This window comes from Marmota monax, unplaced genomic scaffold (genome assembly GCF_021218885.2).
Source record: "Marmota monax isolate L192 unplaced genomic scaffold, Marmota_monax_Labrador192_F-V1.1 WCK01_AAM20220418_F8-fsc00007, whole genome shotgun sequence".
Classification (NCBI taxonomy): Eukaryota; Metazoa; Chordata; class Mammalia; order Rodentia; family Sciuridae; genus Marmota; species Marmota monax.
In genome coordinates this window covers 28,513,117-28,529,170 of record NW_026692781.1, presented here as the reverse complement: position 1 = coordinate 28,529,170, position 16,054 = coordinate 28,513,117, and the positions used below count along the sequence as shown (strand labels likewise).

At 39.9% G+C, this 16,054-nt stretch overlaps 1 protein-coding gene across 5 annotated transcripts in view; it reads left to right on the top strand.

The window, feature by feature from the left end:
• The window catches only part of Hecw2 (HECT, C2 and WW domain containing E3 ubiquitin protein ligase 2), a 365,180-nt gene that overhangs the window by 249,859 nt on the left and 99,267 nt on the right, over positions 1-16,054 (top strand). For all 5 annotated transcript variants that reach the window (XM_058580338.1, XM_046447322.2, XM_058580339.1 and 2 more), the window contains 5 exons: positions 2,335-2,435; positions 2,877-4,235; positions 5,311-5,406; positions 14,891-15,041; positions 15,726-15,829. In XM_058580338.1, coding sequence (XP_058436321.1) covers positions 2,335-2,435; positions 2,877-4,235; positions 5,311-5,406; positions 14,891-15,041; positions 15,726-15,829 — 1,811 coding nt within the window. The remainder of the gene's footprint in view (positions 1-2,334; positions 2,436-2,876; positions 4,236-5,310; positions 5,407-14,890; positions 15,042-15,725; positions 15,830-16,054) is intronic.

Genomic DNA, 16,054 nt, shown 5'->3' with positions numbered 1-16,054 from the left:
GATGAGCTAGAACTCCTTACTAATAACCTATTTCAAGAATGTTTGTTTGAACATGACATTTACCAGAGCATGACTTCTGTTCCTTCCAAAAGGCATGTCACGCTCCTATGCTTTGTCAATTCCTCTGATTATGTTAGTAAGAGACTGTCTTAGTGAGAATGTTTTTGCACTCATTTTTTCATAATAATATATAACACATTCTTTTATAATTATATATGACAGTGAGAAACAGAATGAATCAGGGTGAGCAAGACCAGCACAGCTGCTGAATCCCTGGATAGGCACTCAGTGAATGAGGAAACTCTGGGCTCAGAATCTACAGTGAATAGGGAGGGTTCCCTGTACTTACAAGTTGAATAGTTGAGTATCTTGTCAGTTAAAATTCATTTTCCAAGTAAAAAAGTCTCACTTATTAATTAGTTTAATTCATATATGTATATATATATATACACACACATATATATGTTATTATATGTACATAATTATATATTACGTGCCTACTAAATGTCAAGCACTGTGTTGGGCATTGGAGAGGAGATAGTGAGCAAAACAGATAGATATAGCCTTTCCTTACAGTTCTTACAAATATTTATTTCCTAAATAAAACTCATCAGTTTTATAAATCTTCATCATTAACACTAACACTTTGCTTTTATTGATTGAGGAGGAGGAGGAGAGGAGGATTGATTTATTTTTAAACCAGAAATGATGATTTTATCTTTAAAGGACTGAGTCTCCAAAGAGATGGGTGAACAGCGAAGTTGAGAGCAGGTCCAACTCATGCATTAGTGGACAAATATCAAGCATTTCTGTGTGTTGGGCACTGTCTAAATATTGGGACAATAGTGGTGAAGAAAAGAAAAAGACATCCCTGTCATTATGCAGATAATAGTCATCATATAATGTTATTTGGATACTCTAAATGGCTTTGGACATACCTGTAGTGTCTAATAGTTGCAGACGCCTTTGCATTACTTTACAGAAGAAATTTTGTAAAGTACCAGTTTAAATAGAAAAAGCATTGATATTATTCAAATCAAGGTGGCCCACAAGGCAATATGTCATTATGATGTGTGATACTGAAACCGGTCTGGAATCACTGAGATGTATGTAAAATGAGGTGCAGTGACTGCCAAGGGGGGGCTTCTGTGTCAGATGAATCTGTGTCTATTCCCAGGTCTGGCACTTAATAGTTGACTGGCTGCATCTTAGTTCCCTCCTCTAGAAAACAGGGCTACCATTACCTCTGGCTTGCTAGGAGAATGAAAAGAAATAATGCACATAAAGCCCTCAGCAGAGTAATACAGGGCACACAGTAAGACATCTGTATGGGAAATGAAACATCAAAGCATCAATCAAGAAAGTGAAATTATCACAATGTCATCTCTAGGCAAGAAAAAGAACTCTCTAAGAAAGTCTTGCTTTGAGATCAGAATAATTCATAAGAACTGAACTGGGATTTTTAACTTAATTTGTGTTCTTTTAAACAGACAATGCCTATTAGGAGTGTACTAAGGAAATAGAGAAGAACAGAGAAATTATGCAGAGTTATGCCATATAGCTGACTGAATACTCTAAACTGTCCAGTAATGCAGATGTTAGGCCGAGGCATTATGTTCTCCTTCTTAAATAGCCATTAGAGGGCAGTGTGAGAACAGAGATGGTATGATTTGATACTATCCCATTGATTATTTTTTAATGAAGAAAAAAAATCTAATTCAGAATAAGAGTTGCTTGCACTCAAGCAAATTAAGTAATTGCATTTGACTTCAATAAATAGACATGGTCTTGAAACAGACGGAGAATTTCATCCTTGAGGAAAGTGGCTAACCAAGCCTGGCAGCAAGGCTGGGCAAAAACTGGGCAAACCCAGTTGTGAATCCCTCCAGCACCATGTTGGGGACATGACCCCTCTGATCTTATAGTGACACATTCTCCAACCATCCCATCAGCATGGCTCAAAAGGTGCCTTGAGAATCAGTGATCTGCCAGGCTCCCTCACAGTGAGGGGCAACAGGTCCACCCCTACCTTTGCAGGTGAGGAAGGAGAGGTGAGTAGTCCATCTACTCATACCAGCTGGGTCTGCTGCCTGTGTATGGCCCTTTCCTGTGTTTCCATGTTGCTCTCTCCTAATAATTTTCTTTTCAACAAGGTTTCCTTTTATCTCTGGCTTTATAAAGTGTTCACATGGGCTATAATGTGCCTTATATTTTCTTTACTTGTGAGTCTGAAATTTTAAAGGAAAATACGTGGGATTTGGGGGTGCCTGTGGGAATAATGTGAAGGCTGACACCTGTGTAGTAAGGATGTGAGAACCATTTCTCCTCCTGCAGGGATCAGATGCTCAGCTACAACCTTGGAAGAAGGCTCCCAGCTGATCATGTGAGCGGGTACCTGCAGTTTAAAGTGGAAGTCACATCTTCTGTCCATGAAGGTGAGGTGCCTATACACATCCATAAACACTTGCTAAATCTTGCTCTGTGGGCAGTTGGCATTTGAACAGAATTGAGTTTGTGTTCTGTTCTGAAAATAAAATAGCTTTCAAATAATCATTTGAAATATGATAATCACCTGCTGAAGTTCTCAAAGCAGAGAGGAAAGCCTGTTTATCACAAAATGTCTCTTAGAATTTCACCTGCATTTTGAAACTAAGCAGCAGAATTTCTGCAGGAGTTAGCATATACATAACTCACATGTCAAACTCGCTACATGCTGTGTAGTCGGGAGTGTTGAAACTCAGCAAGTTGGTAATACCACCAAATGGCTTCAGTGGGATGACCGAATTCTTTGAACCAATTGGTCACGAGACAAAAGATTATGAAAAGTTCATTTGCTATTTCTAGTTCATCTTTACAAATGCTGCTTTCTCATCCAGATGCGTCGCCAGAAGCTGTTGGTACGATCCTTGGAGTCGGTACTGTGAACGGAGATCTAGGAAGCCCGTCTGATGACGAGGACATGCCAGGGAGCCATCATGACAGCCCTGTTTGTGCTAATGGACCAGTGTCTGAGGAAAGTACTGCTGAGGGGACACCCAAGCATTCTTTCAGGACTAGTTCTACTCTGGAAATAGACACAGAGGATTTAACCTCTACTTCTTCAAGGACCTCACCTCCCAGAGGCCGTCAGGATTCACTCAATGATTATTTAGATGCTATCGAACACAATGGCCCTTCCAGGCCAGGAGCAGCAACCTCCTCTGAGAGGGCCATGGGAGCCTCTCCAAAACTAAGGAGTAGTTTTCCCACTGACACAAGACTCAATGCAATGCTTCATATTGATTCTGATGAAGAAGACCATGAGTTCCAGCAAGACCTGGGTTATCCATCTTCCTTGGAGGAGGAAGGTGGTTTGATCATGTTTAGCAGGGCATCGAGAACTGATGATGGCAGCCTGACATCTCAGACGAAGCCAGAGGATGACCACCCCATTGAAAATGAGGAAACCTCCCTGCACGAAGCAGCTTCCTTTGAGGATAAGCCAGAGAACCTTCCTGAGCTTGCAGATGGCTCCTTGCCCTCAGGCCCAGCCCCAGAGGAAAGCGAAACTGGCCCAGAGTCTCAACCCAGTGCTGACCAGGGCAGCACTGAGTTGTGTGGCTCTCAAGAGGTTGATCAGCCTACAAGTGGGGCGGACACGGGGACTTCTGACACATCAGGAGGGAGCCGAAGAGCCATCAGTGAGACCGAGTCCCTGGATCAGGGGTCTGAGCCGTCCCAGGTGTCCTCCGAAACAGAACCCAGCGACCCTGCCAGGACAGAGAGCGTGAGTGAAGCCAGCACCCGGCCTGAGGGAGAGAGTGACCTGGAAGGTGCTGACAGCTCCTGCAATGAGAGTGTGACCACACAGCTGTCCTCAGTGGACACTCGGTGCTCCTCCATGGAGAGTGCACGGTTTCCCGAAACCCCAGCCTTTTCTTCTCAGGAAGAGGAAGACGGGGCCTGTGCAGCAGAGCCCCCCAGCAGTGGCCCTGCTGAAGGGTCTCAGGATCCCATATGCACTCCGGGTTCTTTACCTGTGGTACAGGTGCCCAGTGGGGAGGAGGAAGGGCCAGCGACAGATTCAGCCACATTACCTGACCAGGAGGAGCTTGGGGAGGTCTGGCAGCGGAGAGGGAGCCTAGAGGGAGCTGTTGCTGCTGCCCCTGAGAGCCAGCCTCAGGAAGAAGGTGATGCTGGGGATGCCCAAGGCGCTTGTGAAGGGGCCACTGCCCAGGAGGAGGGCGCTACTGGAGGTAGGATGCAGGAGACTCAGTGCTTGGAGAGAAGTTGTGTTGTTTTCCCCTCAATGCAAATTATATTGCAGTTGCATATGACCTGAATTCCTTGTTGTGGGGTTCTGGAGTTAGCAAAAGGAATGAGAAGGGAAAGAGGGGGAAGATCAAAAATGGAACCAGAAAGAGCTGGAAACAGGGAACAAATGTATGGGCATTTGTTAGGCCTCAGTTCTAAATCAGTATTTATTATTATTATTATTATTTAATACATCTTCTGTGGCTAAAATAAGAGACCTGGCAAACAACAGGTTTCAAACTTAAATAATGAATTTCTAATGGGTCCTGATACAAAACCAAATAGACTGGCAGTTTTGACCTAGTATAATCTACAGAGGTTATTAGGAAAACCTAAGTCATACCCCCTTCATAAAACCTCAGAGCAGCAGGTTAGTATGTGCTTTGCATCAGTTTTTGTTTTTTTGTCCTGTATAGCATAAGAGATGTCAATCAAGTTAGGTGATACATTCTGACACTTGAAGCACAAGCCAGTGTCTGAAGACGCAAATTTGGACATAAAATTTGCATTGAATCTCAGTGAATGTGGCTCTCTAGAATGATTCTTTTATAATGTTTTAATAGAGATGCATTAAAAAGTTAAAGGATAATTATTTCATATGCCAAAATAAGATAGACTCAAATTAGCATGGTTTTCTTATTCTATAATTAATTTTTCTACCTAAATTATTTCCTCTTTCTCCTATTTTATTTTTGCTTCTTTCATTATCTGGTGGCCTTTTTGTACCCTAAAGCATTAGTGCATGAGCAGAGCAGAAGCCAGGTGAGTGGAGGAGGAGGAGGGGGACAAAGGAGGAAAAATGTATGCAGAGGACATTGCTTTAGAGGCCTGTTCCGAGCACTACCTCCTTTTTATTCTCTTTTTTCATTTCTTGATTCTCATATGGGAAATGAGACTACGGAAAGATCAGCCTCAGGATTGATGTTAGGTTTTTTTTTTTTTTTTTTTTTTTAATTAAGACTGTTTAACACTGAGAGTGAAAGCAATACCTAGGTAACTTTGTACCTTTAATCTTAGGTTCTCAAGCCAATGGTCACCAGCCCTTGCGGTCACTACCTTCAGTGCGCCAGGATGTCAGCCGGTACCAGAGGGTGGATGAGGCTCTCCCACCAAGTGAGCAGCTGTTGACTAAATGGTCCATCTTAATCACAGGGTACAAGGGACACAAGCAGATCCAATCCATGGGTCCTAGGGAGGCAGGAGTCTTAGGGTTGCTCCTTGGCAGGGTGATGTAGTCTGGAAAATGCCATGCCCTGACTCTCTTGGGCCTCATTCTGTTGAATGAAAAGACAGCTGGGGGAAAAGTAAACACTGCACTGCCTGTGGAGTAAAAACTGTAATCATGGAAGTAAGATCCAGAAATATTGGGCAATTGGGTGCATAATAGAATCTTTAAAAATTATGCCTAATAGCAGCATGAATTTTCATTCAGTTAGCAGACAAATAGGTCCAGTTTCTTAGAAAAGCCTCATTCTGTGTAATATATTGCCTTTTTGTTTACTTCCATCTTTTTAAAATAATTAAGCACAAGATTCTGATGTCTTCCCTTAGGGATATGAAAAGAAATGTTATTAATCTCAGAAATTAGCCTCCTATTTTGGGGCCCATGACAGTTATCTGGGGATTTAAAAGATGTTTCATTTCTTTTACTTTCAGGAGACACTTAGCACTTACAGGAGAGATGGTTGAGGATTAGTGGTGCTAGGAAATAGTTACACAGTCTGCATTCAAGTGCCAGGCATAGTCTGGAAAAAATTTAAACTCAATTTAAATTTCTAGAGTCCCTTAAAGTAGTGTTGTTCTGTGAAACCAATGCATTTTGAGGAATAATTATACAGATCAGTAAATACTGTGTGTAAGAAAACATTAGAAAGTATACCCTTAGCTTTGTTGCTTTTTTCTTCTTATTCACCCTCTTCTCTGCTCACGCATCTTATGTGGGATCCTGGCAAGAGCTTCGACTGTGTATTTTGAAAATGGTGAGATGTAAGAAGAGGAGGGCATGAATTTAAAGGGCCAAAATACTGAATTCATTCTTAGTTTTGGAGAAGCTAACAAAAGAGATAAACAGTACTATACGTTTTTTTCAAAAATTGGCTTAATCCTTTTGAAATTCTGTTGTACCAGATCCTTCCCTTGTTTGTACATTTGGATCACTAAAACCTATTATTCATAGAAAACCTATTTTTAAAATATATATTTTTAAAATATATTTTAAAAAATAGAACAAGGGGCTGGGATTGTGGCTCAGTGGTAGAGTGCTTGCCTGATATGTATGAGGCACTGGGTTTGATTCTCAGCACCACATATAAGTAAATTAATAAAATAAAGATTTATCAACAACTAAAAAAATATTTTAAAAAGTAGAACAAGAGATTAATTAATCATTTGTCATCTGAAGCAGGTGGAGGGACAAGGAATGAAAACTTCCTATAGTTTACTCTGGGAGAAAAGATTAGAGTCAGGAAAGAGGAATATTCCTGGGAGACATTTAGGTATAATTGGAGCAAAATGAATTGAGAACATGAGGAAGAGTTCTGAGAGAGCTTTGTTTGTATGTGTATGTAGATTAATAGTAACCAGAGTTTCTGGAGGCAGGACAAGGAGACAGCATTGCACAAGTTCATCCATTAACAGCATCCCCCTAATCACATTGATTACTCTAATTTTTGCTGGACATAATTTTGGTCTATAGGTTGTATTCAGTGAGGATAGCGACTTGCTTGCTGAAATGGTGACCACCACTTATGATATCTCAATCTGTTTTTTTTAAATACTGATAAGTATAGATAAAATCCCTCTTGGTATTTCTTCTTTGCAAACAATTGGCAATTCATTTCAATAAGTTCATATGTTCCCAAGTGAGAATAATTTAATGGTCCATTCTATTTCATAAGTGACAGATGAATAGGCAGACAAATCCCAAGACGTGTCCCCCTTGTTCAGTGGTTTTCAGTGGTGCCCCCTAGTAGGGGGCACTTGGAGTCTATGGACTGTCTTTTATCATAACAGTGTTTGCAAAGAGTTGCTGGATTTAGTGGCTGAGCCCTGAGATGCCAAACCTCCTGCAATGATGGGACAGTCTGACACAACAAGGAACTGTCTTGCCCAGAATTCTAACATAATTCATTCTTGCCCATTGAGAAATATGCCTCAGCCCTGATTTATTTAGTACTCAATAAATGATGCTTTTTTTGGTAAAATATAACCAGAATTTTTATATTTTAAAAACTCAGAACTGAAAATGCCTTCCTCTAAAAATGAGATTAAATACACACACACACACACACACACACACACACACATTGGAGGAGCAAGCAGTTTGCAAATTTGAGGATTTATGGATTTATACAATTGAGGTAGGTAGGTTACAAAGTAGGGTCTGAGTGTACCTGATGACTGTTGAGCTCCGTCCCCTATTCCCATGTGTGTCTCATCCTTTCTACAGTCTGTTTAATCCCTTGACTGCCCTCACTAGTTGTCTGTCCCCACTCCAGCTACTCTGCCTTCCTTTTCTGGCCAAGCACTCCATTGCCACCTCTGACCTGCCTTGTCCTACAGCTGTGACATCTGCATTCCTCTGTGTCTTTTGCCTTCTGCAGCTCAGCTGAGGGGCATCTGGTTGGAATGTGCAGATTGGTCCATCTCTTAAATGACCTCACTGAATTATTTTAAGGCTAACAGCTCTACTTTTTAAAAGAAGTATTTCTTATAGTAACTCAAATTTGTGAAGTACTATTTTACACTTCGATAAAGCACTTTCACATGCTTTCTTTTTTGTTCGGATAATTTTGTGAAATAGATCAAGCTTATACATAATTTATGGATTGATGCGTGGAAGTCAGCTAATTGGATTGCTCGATTTTATATATGAAGCTCAGATGAATTAAGGAATTTATTTAAGATCCCATGCTAGTCAAAGTTGAGGCAGTTTCAAACATTGCTTTTCCTGCAACAGGTAGTCTGATCTGAGATTGGAAGGGAAGGGGCTGTTGTGTGAGTAGGTGAATGTAGATTCTGAAAGTCTGCATAGAAGCAAAGGAGTGGTATGTGATTTATTTGATACCAGTGACATCTCAAATCAGACAGCTTGGGGATTTCACTGAAACTTCACTATGGTGTTCTACTTTGAGGTCAGACCAAGAAAGCCTCTGCACATGCTCAGCTTTCTTCTATTACAGGATGGGTTTAGGCAGCAGGAACCTCCCTGGGGAAGCCCCTCACCCGCAAGAGCAGTCGCAGTGACTTTGTGAGCCAACATTGGGTCCTGTCAGATTTCCCCTGTTCAGTGTCTGTGTCAGGATGTGTGACCTTTTTCTTTCTGTGCCAGTCACTGTCCATACCCTCAGGACAAACTACAGAAGCAGTGTGCTTTGAGCTTGGGTAGCCCCCAAACTTGATTTTTAGAAATGATTCCTCACTATTCTTGTTGTTGTTATTGTTATTTTAATATATTTTCACTTTAAAAATATTTGCTATAAAATATAGTGAGGAAACTGTCCAGCAAACTTATGCTTCTCTCTGACAATTCAACACCCCAATTAAGAGGATTCGGTGGTGGTCCTGGCTTTGCCACTTCAGTCCTATAGCTGATCACGTCAGAGTAACACTTAGTTCCTGAGCTTCTGTTTGAATTCTTTTTATCTAAAGCAGGATTTTCTTGCTTGTTTGCTGCTGCTTGCAGTCTCATTTCTCCTGTCTCAGGATTGGGGACAGATCTTAGATTTGGTATCAACTGCTCAGCTGTGGGAATGATTTTCCAGTTGATCCTCCAAATCTCCCTCCCACCTTAGGCCATGAGCATTCACTGTGACCTCGTGGGCCATGTACCTATAACCACTGGTCAAGAGATGTTCTCATGATTCATAGACAATAAGAAAGGCCAGGCCTTGGAGGAGGGCTGGCTCTGTCCATAGCCTTCCAAGGAGATAGTGTGGACCTGAATGTGAACTGAGCACAAATTCCAAGACGTGCAGCCCTTGTTCAGTGGTTTTCAGTGGTGCCACCCAGTAGGGGACATCTGGGGTCTGTACCTTTCATCATAACAGTGTTTGTAAGGCCTGGTAGAACATTATCAGCATGACAATTTTGGGTTTTTTAGTATTAAGGGGAAAAAAAAAAAGAGCCCTCCCAGCCCCTCTGAAAAACTGTTTTCTTTTCCTCTTATTGACTCCAGTGTACTTATAACCGAACCCCCTGCTGCACTAGAGACGATGTGGATTATTGTGTAAGTGTTTTTTCCCCAGAAGGATAGTTTTTCTAGGAATAGGAATGGATTCAGGATGAACACTCTGCATTGGTGAGCTCTGATAGGATCCCAGCATGGTTGCTGGATTATGCATAGGATGTGTAGGCCTGGAAAAATACAGGGAGACATTTACCACCTCTTTGTGATTGCATACTTTTGTGATTTTTAAAGCATCCTTCAAAATGAAAGCCTGAAAGTAGACAGCAAATCCGAAAAGTGTAATTAATCCTCGAGTTTCAACTGTGTTTAGGGCCAGGGGTTCTTAATCTCTAGAGATTAAAATTGAGTTTGAAGGAAAACAAACTGATGCTCTTAAACTAAAAAGCTACTTGCTTAAAAATTAAAGAATAAGGGACAAAATATTCAGCTACCTGAACTTTTAAAACGTTTTCCTTCAAATAAAATATAGCAGAAAATAGCACATTCAGCCTCCTGAATATTTTCCAACTGAACATACCTATACAACCAAACAGCACATCACCAGCACCCTAGAAATCCCCTTTGGGCCCTCTGCCAGTCACTAACTCCCCCTGATGGGAAAGAGACCTAGCATCCTGACTCCTCAATCATGTTTTGTTTTTTTGCACTTTAAATAAGTGGAATCAGACTTACTTGAGTGTTAAAATAACAACAGCAAAGAAATCTTTTAAACACAACCATCTGTCATCTATCACAAAGTTTATATTTTTCCTTCAAACTAATTTATTATGGCTGTACCATCTTGCCATTTTGGTGATCATACCATACTTTTATAATTTTCTCATAGTGGACTTATAAATGTAACCATTCAGGATTGGGGTTTATTAAGTCCACTATAACCAATTTAAGCCTCCACCCATAGTCCTCTCTCCCCCTTGATTGATACAGTTCATTGGCTTACCCTGATATATATGGAGCTCATTCCCTTTGGCCATTGGCCTTCCTCCCCATCTCCCCATTTGCTGAGATAAATTTACATCTCATCTGATCAATATCAGGGTGGTCCAGTGGAGACCAAAGTCCAGTTTGAGGGAGTGGGAAAGAGGATGATGACAAGAACAGAAGGATCAATAGTACAACCCTGCCCCCTTCCCACACATGTTGATTCTAAAAGCTCTTAAGACCTTACCTGCCCCACCTGCCTCTGTGCCCTGCCTAAGGAATCAGTGCTATGGTGGTGGCCATGGAGAGAGTTTTACCAGCTTTCTAAATCTCAGATTTCCTCTTACTGTCTTAACTGTTTAGAGTGGAGTATTTATATTTAAGTTTCAGGATGTCAAAGAGGCCACTTGTTCCTAGATTTTAATGTGGGGTACTTAGGCTGAAGTTTAGCTTCTTCTGAACCCACATCTTATGACCTCTAAGAAATCTAGCATTAGCTCCATGGGTTTGTTCAGTAAATTAGCTACAGTAATAAGTGCTTATTAACATATGCCAGTGTTTCTCAAATTTTAAGTGTTCTAGTTTTTAGTTTTAGTTTAAAATTTTAGTTTTCTCAAAGTTTAGTTTAGGAATCACTTGGAAAGGTTAAAAAGAAAAGTGAGTCCTCTATTCAGAGTCTGAATCTGAAGATTGTAGTGTGTCCTAGGAATCTCCACTTTTATTGATCCTCAAAGAGATTCTCATATGTTTTCCAAGTCCCCCTGTACCTTGAGAATAATTTCTCTAGATAATAAATTTCAAATTCTATTATTGCCATGAATCTCTTTATGTAAATAAAATCTTATGTGGAATGCCAGTGTACACCACAGATCATATTGGGGCTTCTGTGGCTAAAGTAGGGTTGGTGAGTGGTTCCAGTGTCCCTCCACTCAACGTTCCAAAAATGCTAGACCTGTAAGGCTTAGTTAATTAGAGTTTAGTTTGGAAATTCTAACCTCTACAAAAGACATACGAGGTGATACTAAGATATTGCTGGGCCCTTATCGAACCTAATGTAAAAAAGTGTGCATCATTTGCTAGATTATAGCATTTTAGAACTGGAAGGGGCCTTAGATAATGTTTAAATCTGGACTCTAATTTTCAAAAACTGTGGTCTGTAGGGGCTGAGGTTGTGGCTTAGCAGTAGAGTGCTTGCCTAGCATGTGTGAGGCACTGGGTTTGATCCTCAGCACCACATAAAAAATAAGTAAATAAATAAATAAAGATATTGTGTCCAAATACATATATATAAACAAACTGTGGTCTGTAGAGTTGTAGTAACTTTTTGAAGTTCATGTAGTATTATGTGTGACAAGACATGGTCAGAAACCAGGGTTTTTAATCTCTCAATTTGGTGCATCATCCTAATCCACCCACATACACCAATAAAATGCTCTTGGTCTCACAGCATCCTGATTGTGTATTTTTACAATGTACAATCAGGATAAGAAAGTGTTAAGATCCCTGTTGTCTTTCTTTACCTATCTGAGTTTAGCATGGTTTCTTTCAAAAAAGCTTTGATTCTGTAAAATGACTTCTCGTGTGAAGAACAACCAGGCCCAGTAGAGCAGAGGGACTTTAACCCAGAGACCCAGGAGGCGAGTCTGGGAGCCCTGTCAGGAGCCTGCCAGTCCCTGGCCAGGTGTGAGGAAGTGGAGAGGACCAGCTGAGAGGGAGATACCTGGGAGGCACATCATTGCTTAGAGCTCGGCTAGCCACACTCCATGCCCATCCCTGGCCCCTACCAGCTTCTTCCTCTGTGAAGTAGAGGCCAGAACATGAATTCCCTGAGGTTATTTGAGAATTAAAGAAAGTTCTATGATTATTATCCTCCTTATTATCTCTAAGGGACAAGTTGGAAAACACAGCATCTTTTCCTACTTAATAAAAAGAAAATAACATTTAAAAATACGTTGCTAGTTTTGAGAAGATGAGAAAGTTCTAGAGCTAAGTGGTGGGAACAGTTGCCTGGCAACAGAAATGCCCTCGAATTATATGCTTAAAAATGGCTAAAATGTTAAATTACATATTATGTATATTTAACCACAATAAAACCATGCAAATATAAAAAAAGAAAGATGTATAAGATATTAGAGCAATTATACCCTTCAAAATAAGTGATAGGTACAACAGAGGCCTAATCCTCCCACAGGCACCTCTCTTGATTTGCCTGGATGGATGGGTATTGATCACTTGGGTAGGAATGAATATGCAGTTCATCAGTAAGTCTTTATACATCCAATGCCAAGCACCCGCTTGGAGTCAGCAATATAGAATTTGTTTTTATGGAGACTTAAGTAGCAGCATCAATTTGAAGATATGATATTTGATAGGGATAGTCTTAACATATATTCAACATCCCATGTTCTTAGAAAGCAAACTTTTGGTCCTATTATCTCATTCATCCTATTGCACATAGAAATATCTTTACTGAAAAACAAGTTAAAAGTTATCTCTGGCTTTTGTAGAAGGGGAATACAAGAAACATTTTTATAACATTACACCATTTTAAATCATTTGTTCCTTTATTATATGCTACGTGCAAGGGAACAGTGGTGAATATATTTAGAGAACCTGTCCCCAAATCCCTTATTTTGCTACCCTTATAGCGCTAAACAGGCTACATCCACATCTTGTTTGGTAAATCCTGTTTAGTTACTTCCAAGAAAAAGTTCCATCTGTGAATTTTTTTTTAACTTTCTTTTGTCAGGAAATGGAAAATATGTAGCAATGTGTTTTCTTTTCTGCCTTAACTGCCAAAAAATTTAGAGCCAGAATTTAGTAATAACCTTATCTAAGACACTTGGCAGCATTTCTTTCTGTTTCCTTTAGTTTGCTCTGTTCTTTTTTTTTTTTTTTTTTTTTCTTTAATTTCGAATTGACCTATTCTATGTTTTTAAAATTAGGAGCTACTCTAAACATTCTTGTTGAAGGAATGATCATTTGTTTTCATGTGAACTTGATTTGACATAGTGTGTGCATGTATTATCCTGGCTCTAATGAGACAAAAATGAGATGAAAGTAATTCACTCTTGAAATCTATGAGATGGGAAGCATGCAAAGGGCTTTGGAGTGTGGTTTCTGGAGATGCTTTCATGTCCTTACATTTGTCAGGGAAGCACAGGCTATATATGAGGTCTTTTGGAAATGTCCTATTGATGGGATGGTAGCTATGCTCTAGATTTTCAGATATGAAGGGCAGGTTTGTTGGGAGTGTGTTACCTTGGCGCGTCAGTGGCTTTGAGTTATTGTCATCTGTGTGGTGCTATTCATTGGTCCAATTTTTCTTTCTTTTGCTACTTGTCATACATTACGGTGTGCTGAGATCAACAAAGATATCTTTCAACTCCCAGCTGAGGTAGTGATCCTCAGGGGCAGTCCTGTGCGGCTGGTATCTCTCTTGCAGGTCTTCTCGACCCTAAGGACATTGTCAAAATACATGTTTTATGTATTTCTAGAGCAAATGATAAGTGAGGTGATCATGTTGAGATTTTTGAGATAGAGTTCTCAGGAGAAAGTGTATATTAATTAAAAAATATATAAAAATATAAAGAACTTCCCTCGTTAAAGACTAGATTTCTGCTCTTTTCATGTTTCCTGTTTGAATTTCCCTTTCCAAATGCAATAAGTTCCAAACATTTGCCTTCTGAGAAGACAACTCATGCTCTGTGCATTTAAATGAGGGAATGGCCTCCTAGAGAGTCACAGAGGTGGAATGTCTAGCCCTGAAGACTGGTCTGCTCTGTTTTTACTGAACATGTACTTATGTATTTTTGTTGGCAGAGACTAACACTCTTAATGTGATTGCTTAACATACAATTAAATAATCTTTAAAAAACTTGTATTTATTTTAGGTTGGAGGGAAGAAATTGTCCTTGCTCTAAAAATGTGTTCATCTTTGGGAAAGTGCAAATTGAAGTGTATAGATAATGATACTGTTTGATCACTGGGCTAGCAGTAATTAGCTACTTTTCTTCTGAAGACTAAATTGACTACAATTGTGTGTAAATTTATACATGGAAGTTTCCAGTTTGAATTTTTTTTTAATCTAACCTAGAAAAAAAATTGAGAAAAATCAGGTTTGGTTGAAAATAAACACCAATACCAATTTTGATGTGACAGTTGAGAATATTAGGATGCAAACATGTACTTTTAAAGTACTGATGTTCATATATGAAGGACAAGAACTATGGGCAACTTTGCAAAGATTCTCTACATTTAGAGGTTCTTTAGGAGATTTGTATTATACACACAGGGTAGACTTAATAACCAGTAACAACAGTTTCTTAAGTGGACTGGGGAGAAATGCTGGATTACACAGTGAGGTATATGTCATTAGCCCCAAATTATACCATGTCAGAGAGAGAGAACTTGAACTTAATGAACCACATTAGTGGCCCCAGCTCCTCCTCCTAATGCCTCTCCTCTCCGTGCCTTGCTGCTGTTTAGACTGGGAGGCGCGCATTGACAGCCATGGCAGGATCTTCTATGTGGATCACGTAAACAGAACCACAACGTGGCAGCGGCCGACAGCTCCCCCAGCCCCACAGGTGCTGCAGAGATCTAACTCCATACAACAAATGGAGCAGCTCAACCGGCGGTGAGGATGCATGTTTTTGTAAACGTTTGTCTTGTGGTTGGGTTTTACCTGGTGCAAAGTATGAGACGCAGCTGTCTCTTTCATCTCAGGGTGTTCTGGCATTAAAGTATAGCTACAACCTCTTTTAATTCATAGACTACACTGGACTTTTTTTGGTGGTGGAAAAAAAAACCCACATATGTACACACATTGGAAATAAATAGTAATGACCCTTTTAGACAACCCACGCTATTGTTTTTTATTAAAGAGAACATATGTGTTTAGAATTTGAAGCCAAATACCTTTTCTAATCTTGAGAATCTTCCTTTGTGGTGCATCTTTGTTATCAACCTCTGTTTTTTCAATCAGCCATTTTTTTTTTCAAGAACTAATTACAGTGAAACATAAAGCTGTTCTTTCCTTTAGCAATATAGGAATTTAGTTTTCTTTGGTGAAGGGCCACAATTTTCTTTTAAGTTTTATTAATTTGTTAGGGAAATGTTTCACAAACAATAGACAGAAAAAATCCAATGCATTGAAATTTACTTAAACAATGGATGGTCCACAGGGTCAGGGAACGGGAACCTGGGGAGGACTTAAGTGAATATGAGAAAGAAGGTAGTGAAAACTTTGAGGCTCGGGGGGAGCAGTTGGGTCCCACCTTTTCAAGGCTGCTGGAATGTAACTATAGACTCATGATCTTAGTTATCAGAGCATCCGCAGAACCATGACTAATGAGAGGCCTGAGGAAAATACCAGTGCTATTGATGGGGCGGGGGAGGAAGCCGACTTTCACCAAGCCAGTGCAGGTAAGAACCTTGGGTTCGTTGGATTTTATAGACTCATAAAAGTAGGAAATAAATGACTAAGAATTTCCCAGGATATGAGCTTTTCTTGAGAACTCTTGATCTTCAATAAAATCTGATAACCCAACTCAAAAAAAAAAATTACCACAAACCCCTTCAAATACTTTACCTTTTATTAGTACTATGAAAAGAATCACAAATAGAATATAAATTACCATAGTCTCTGAA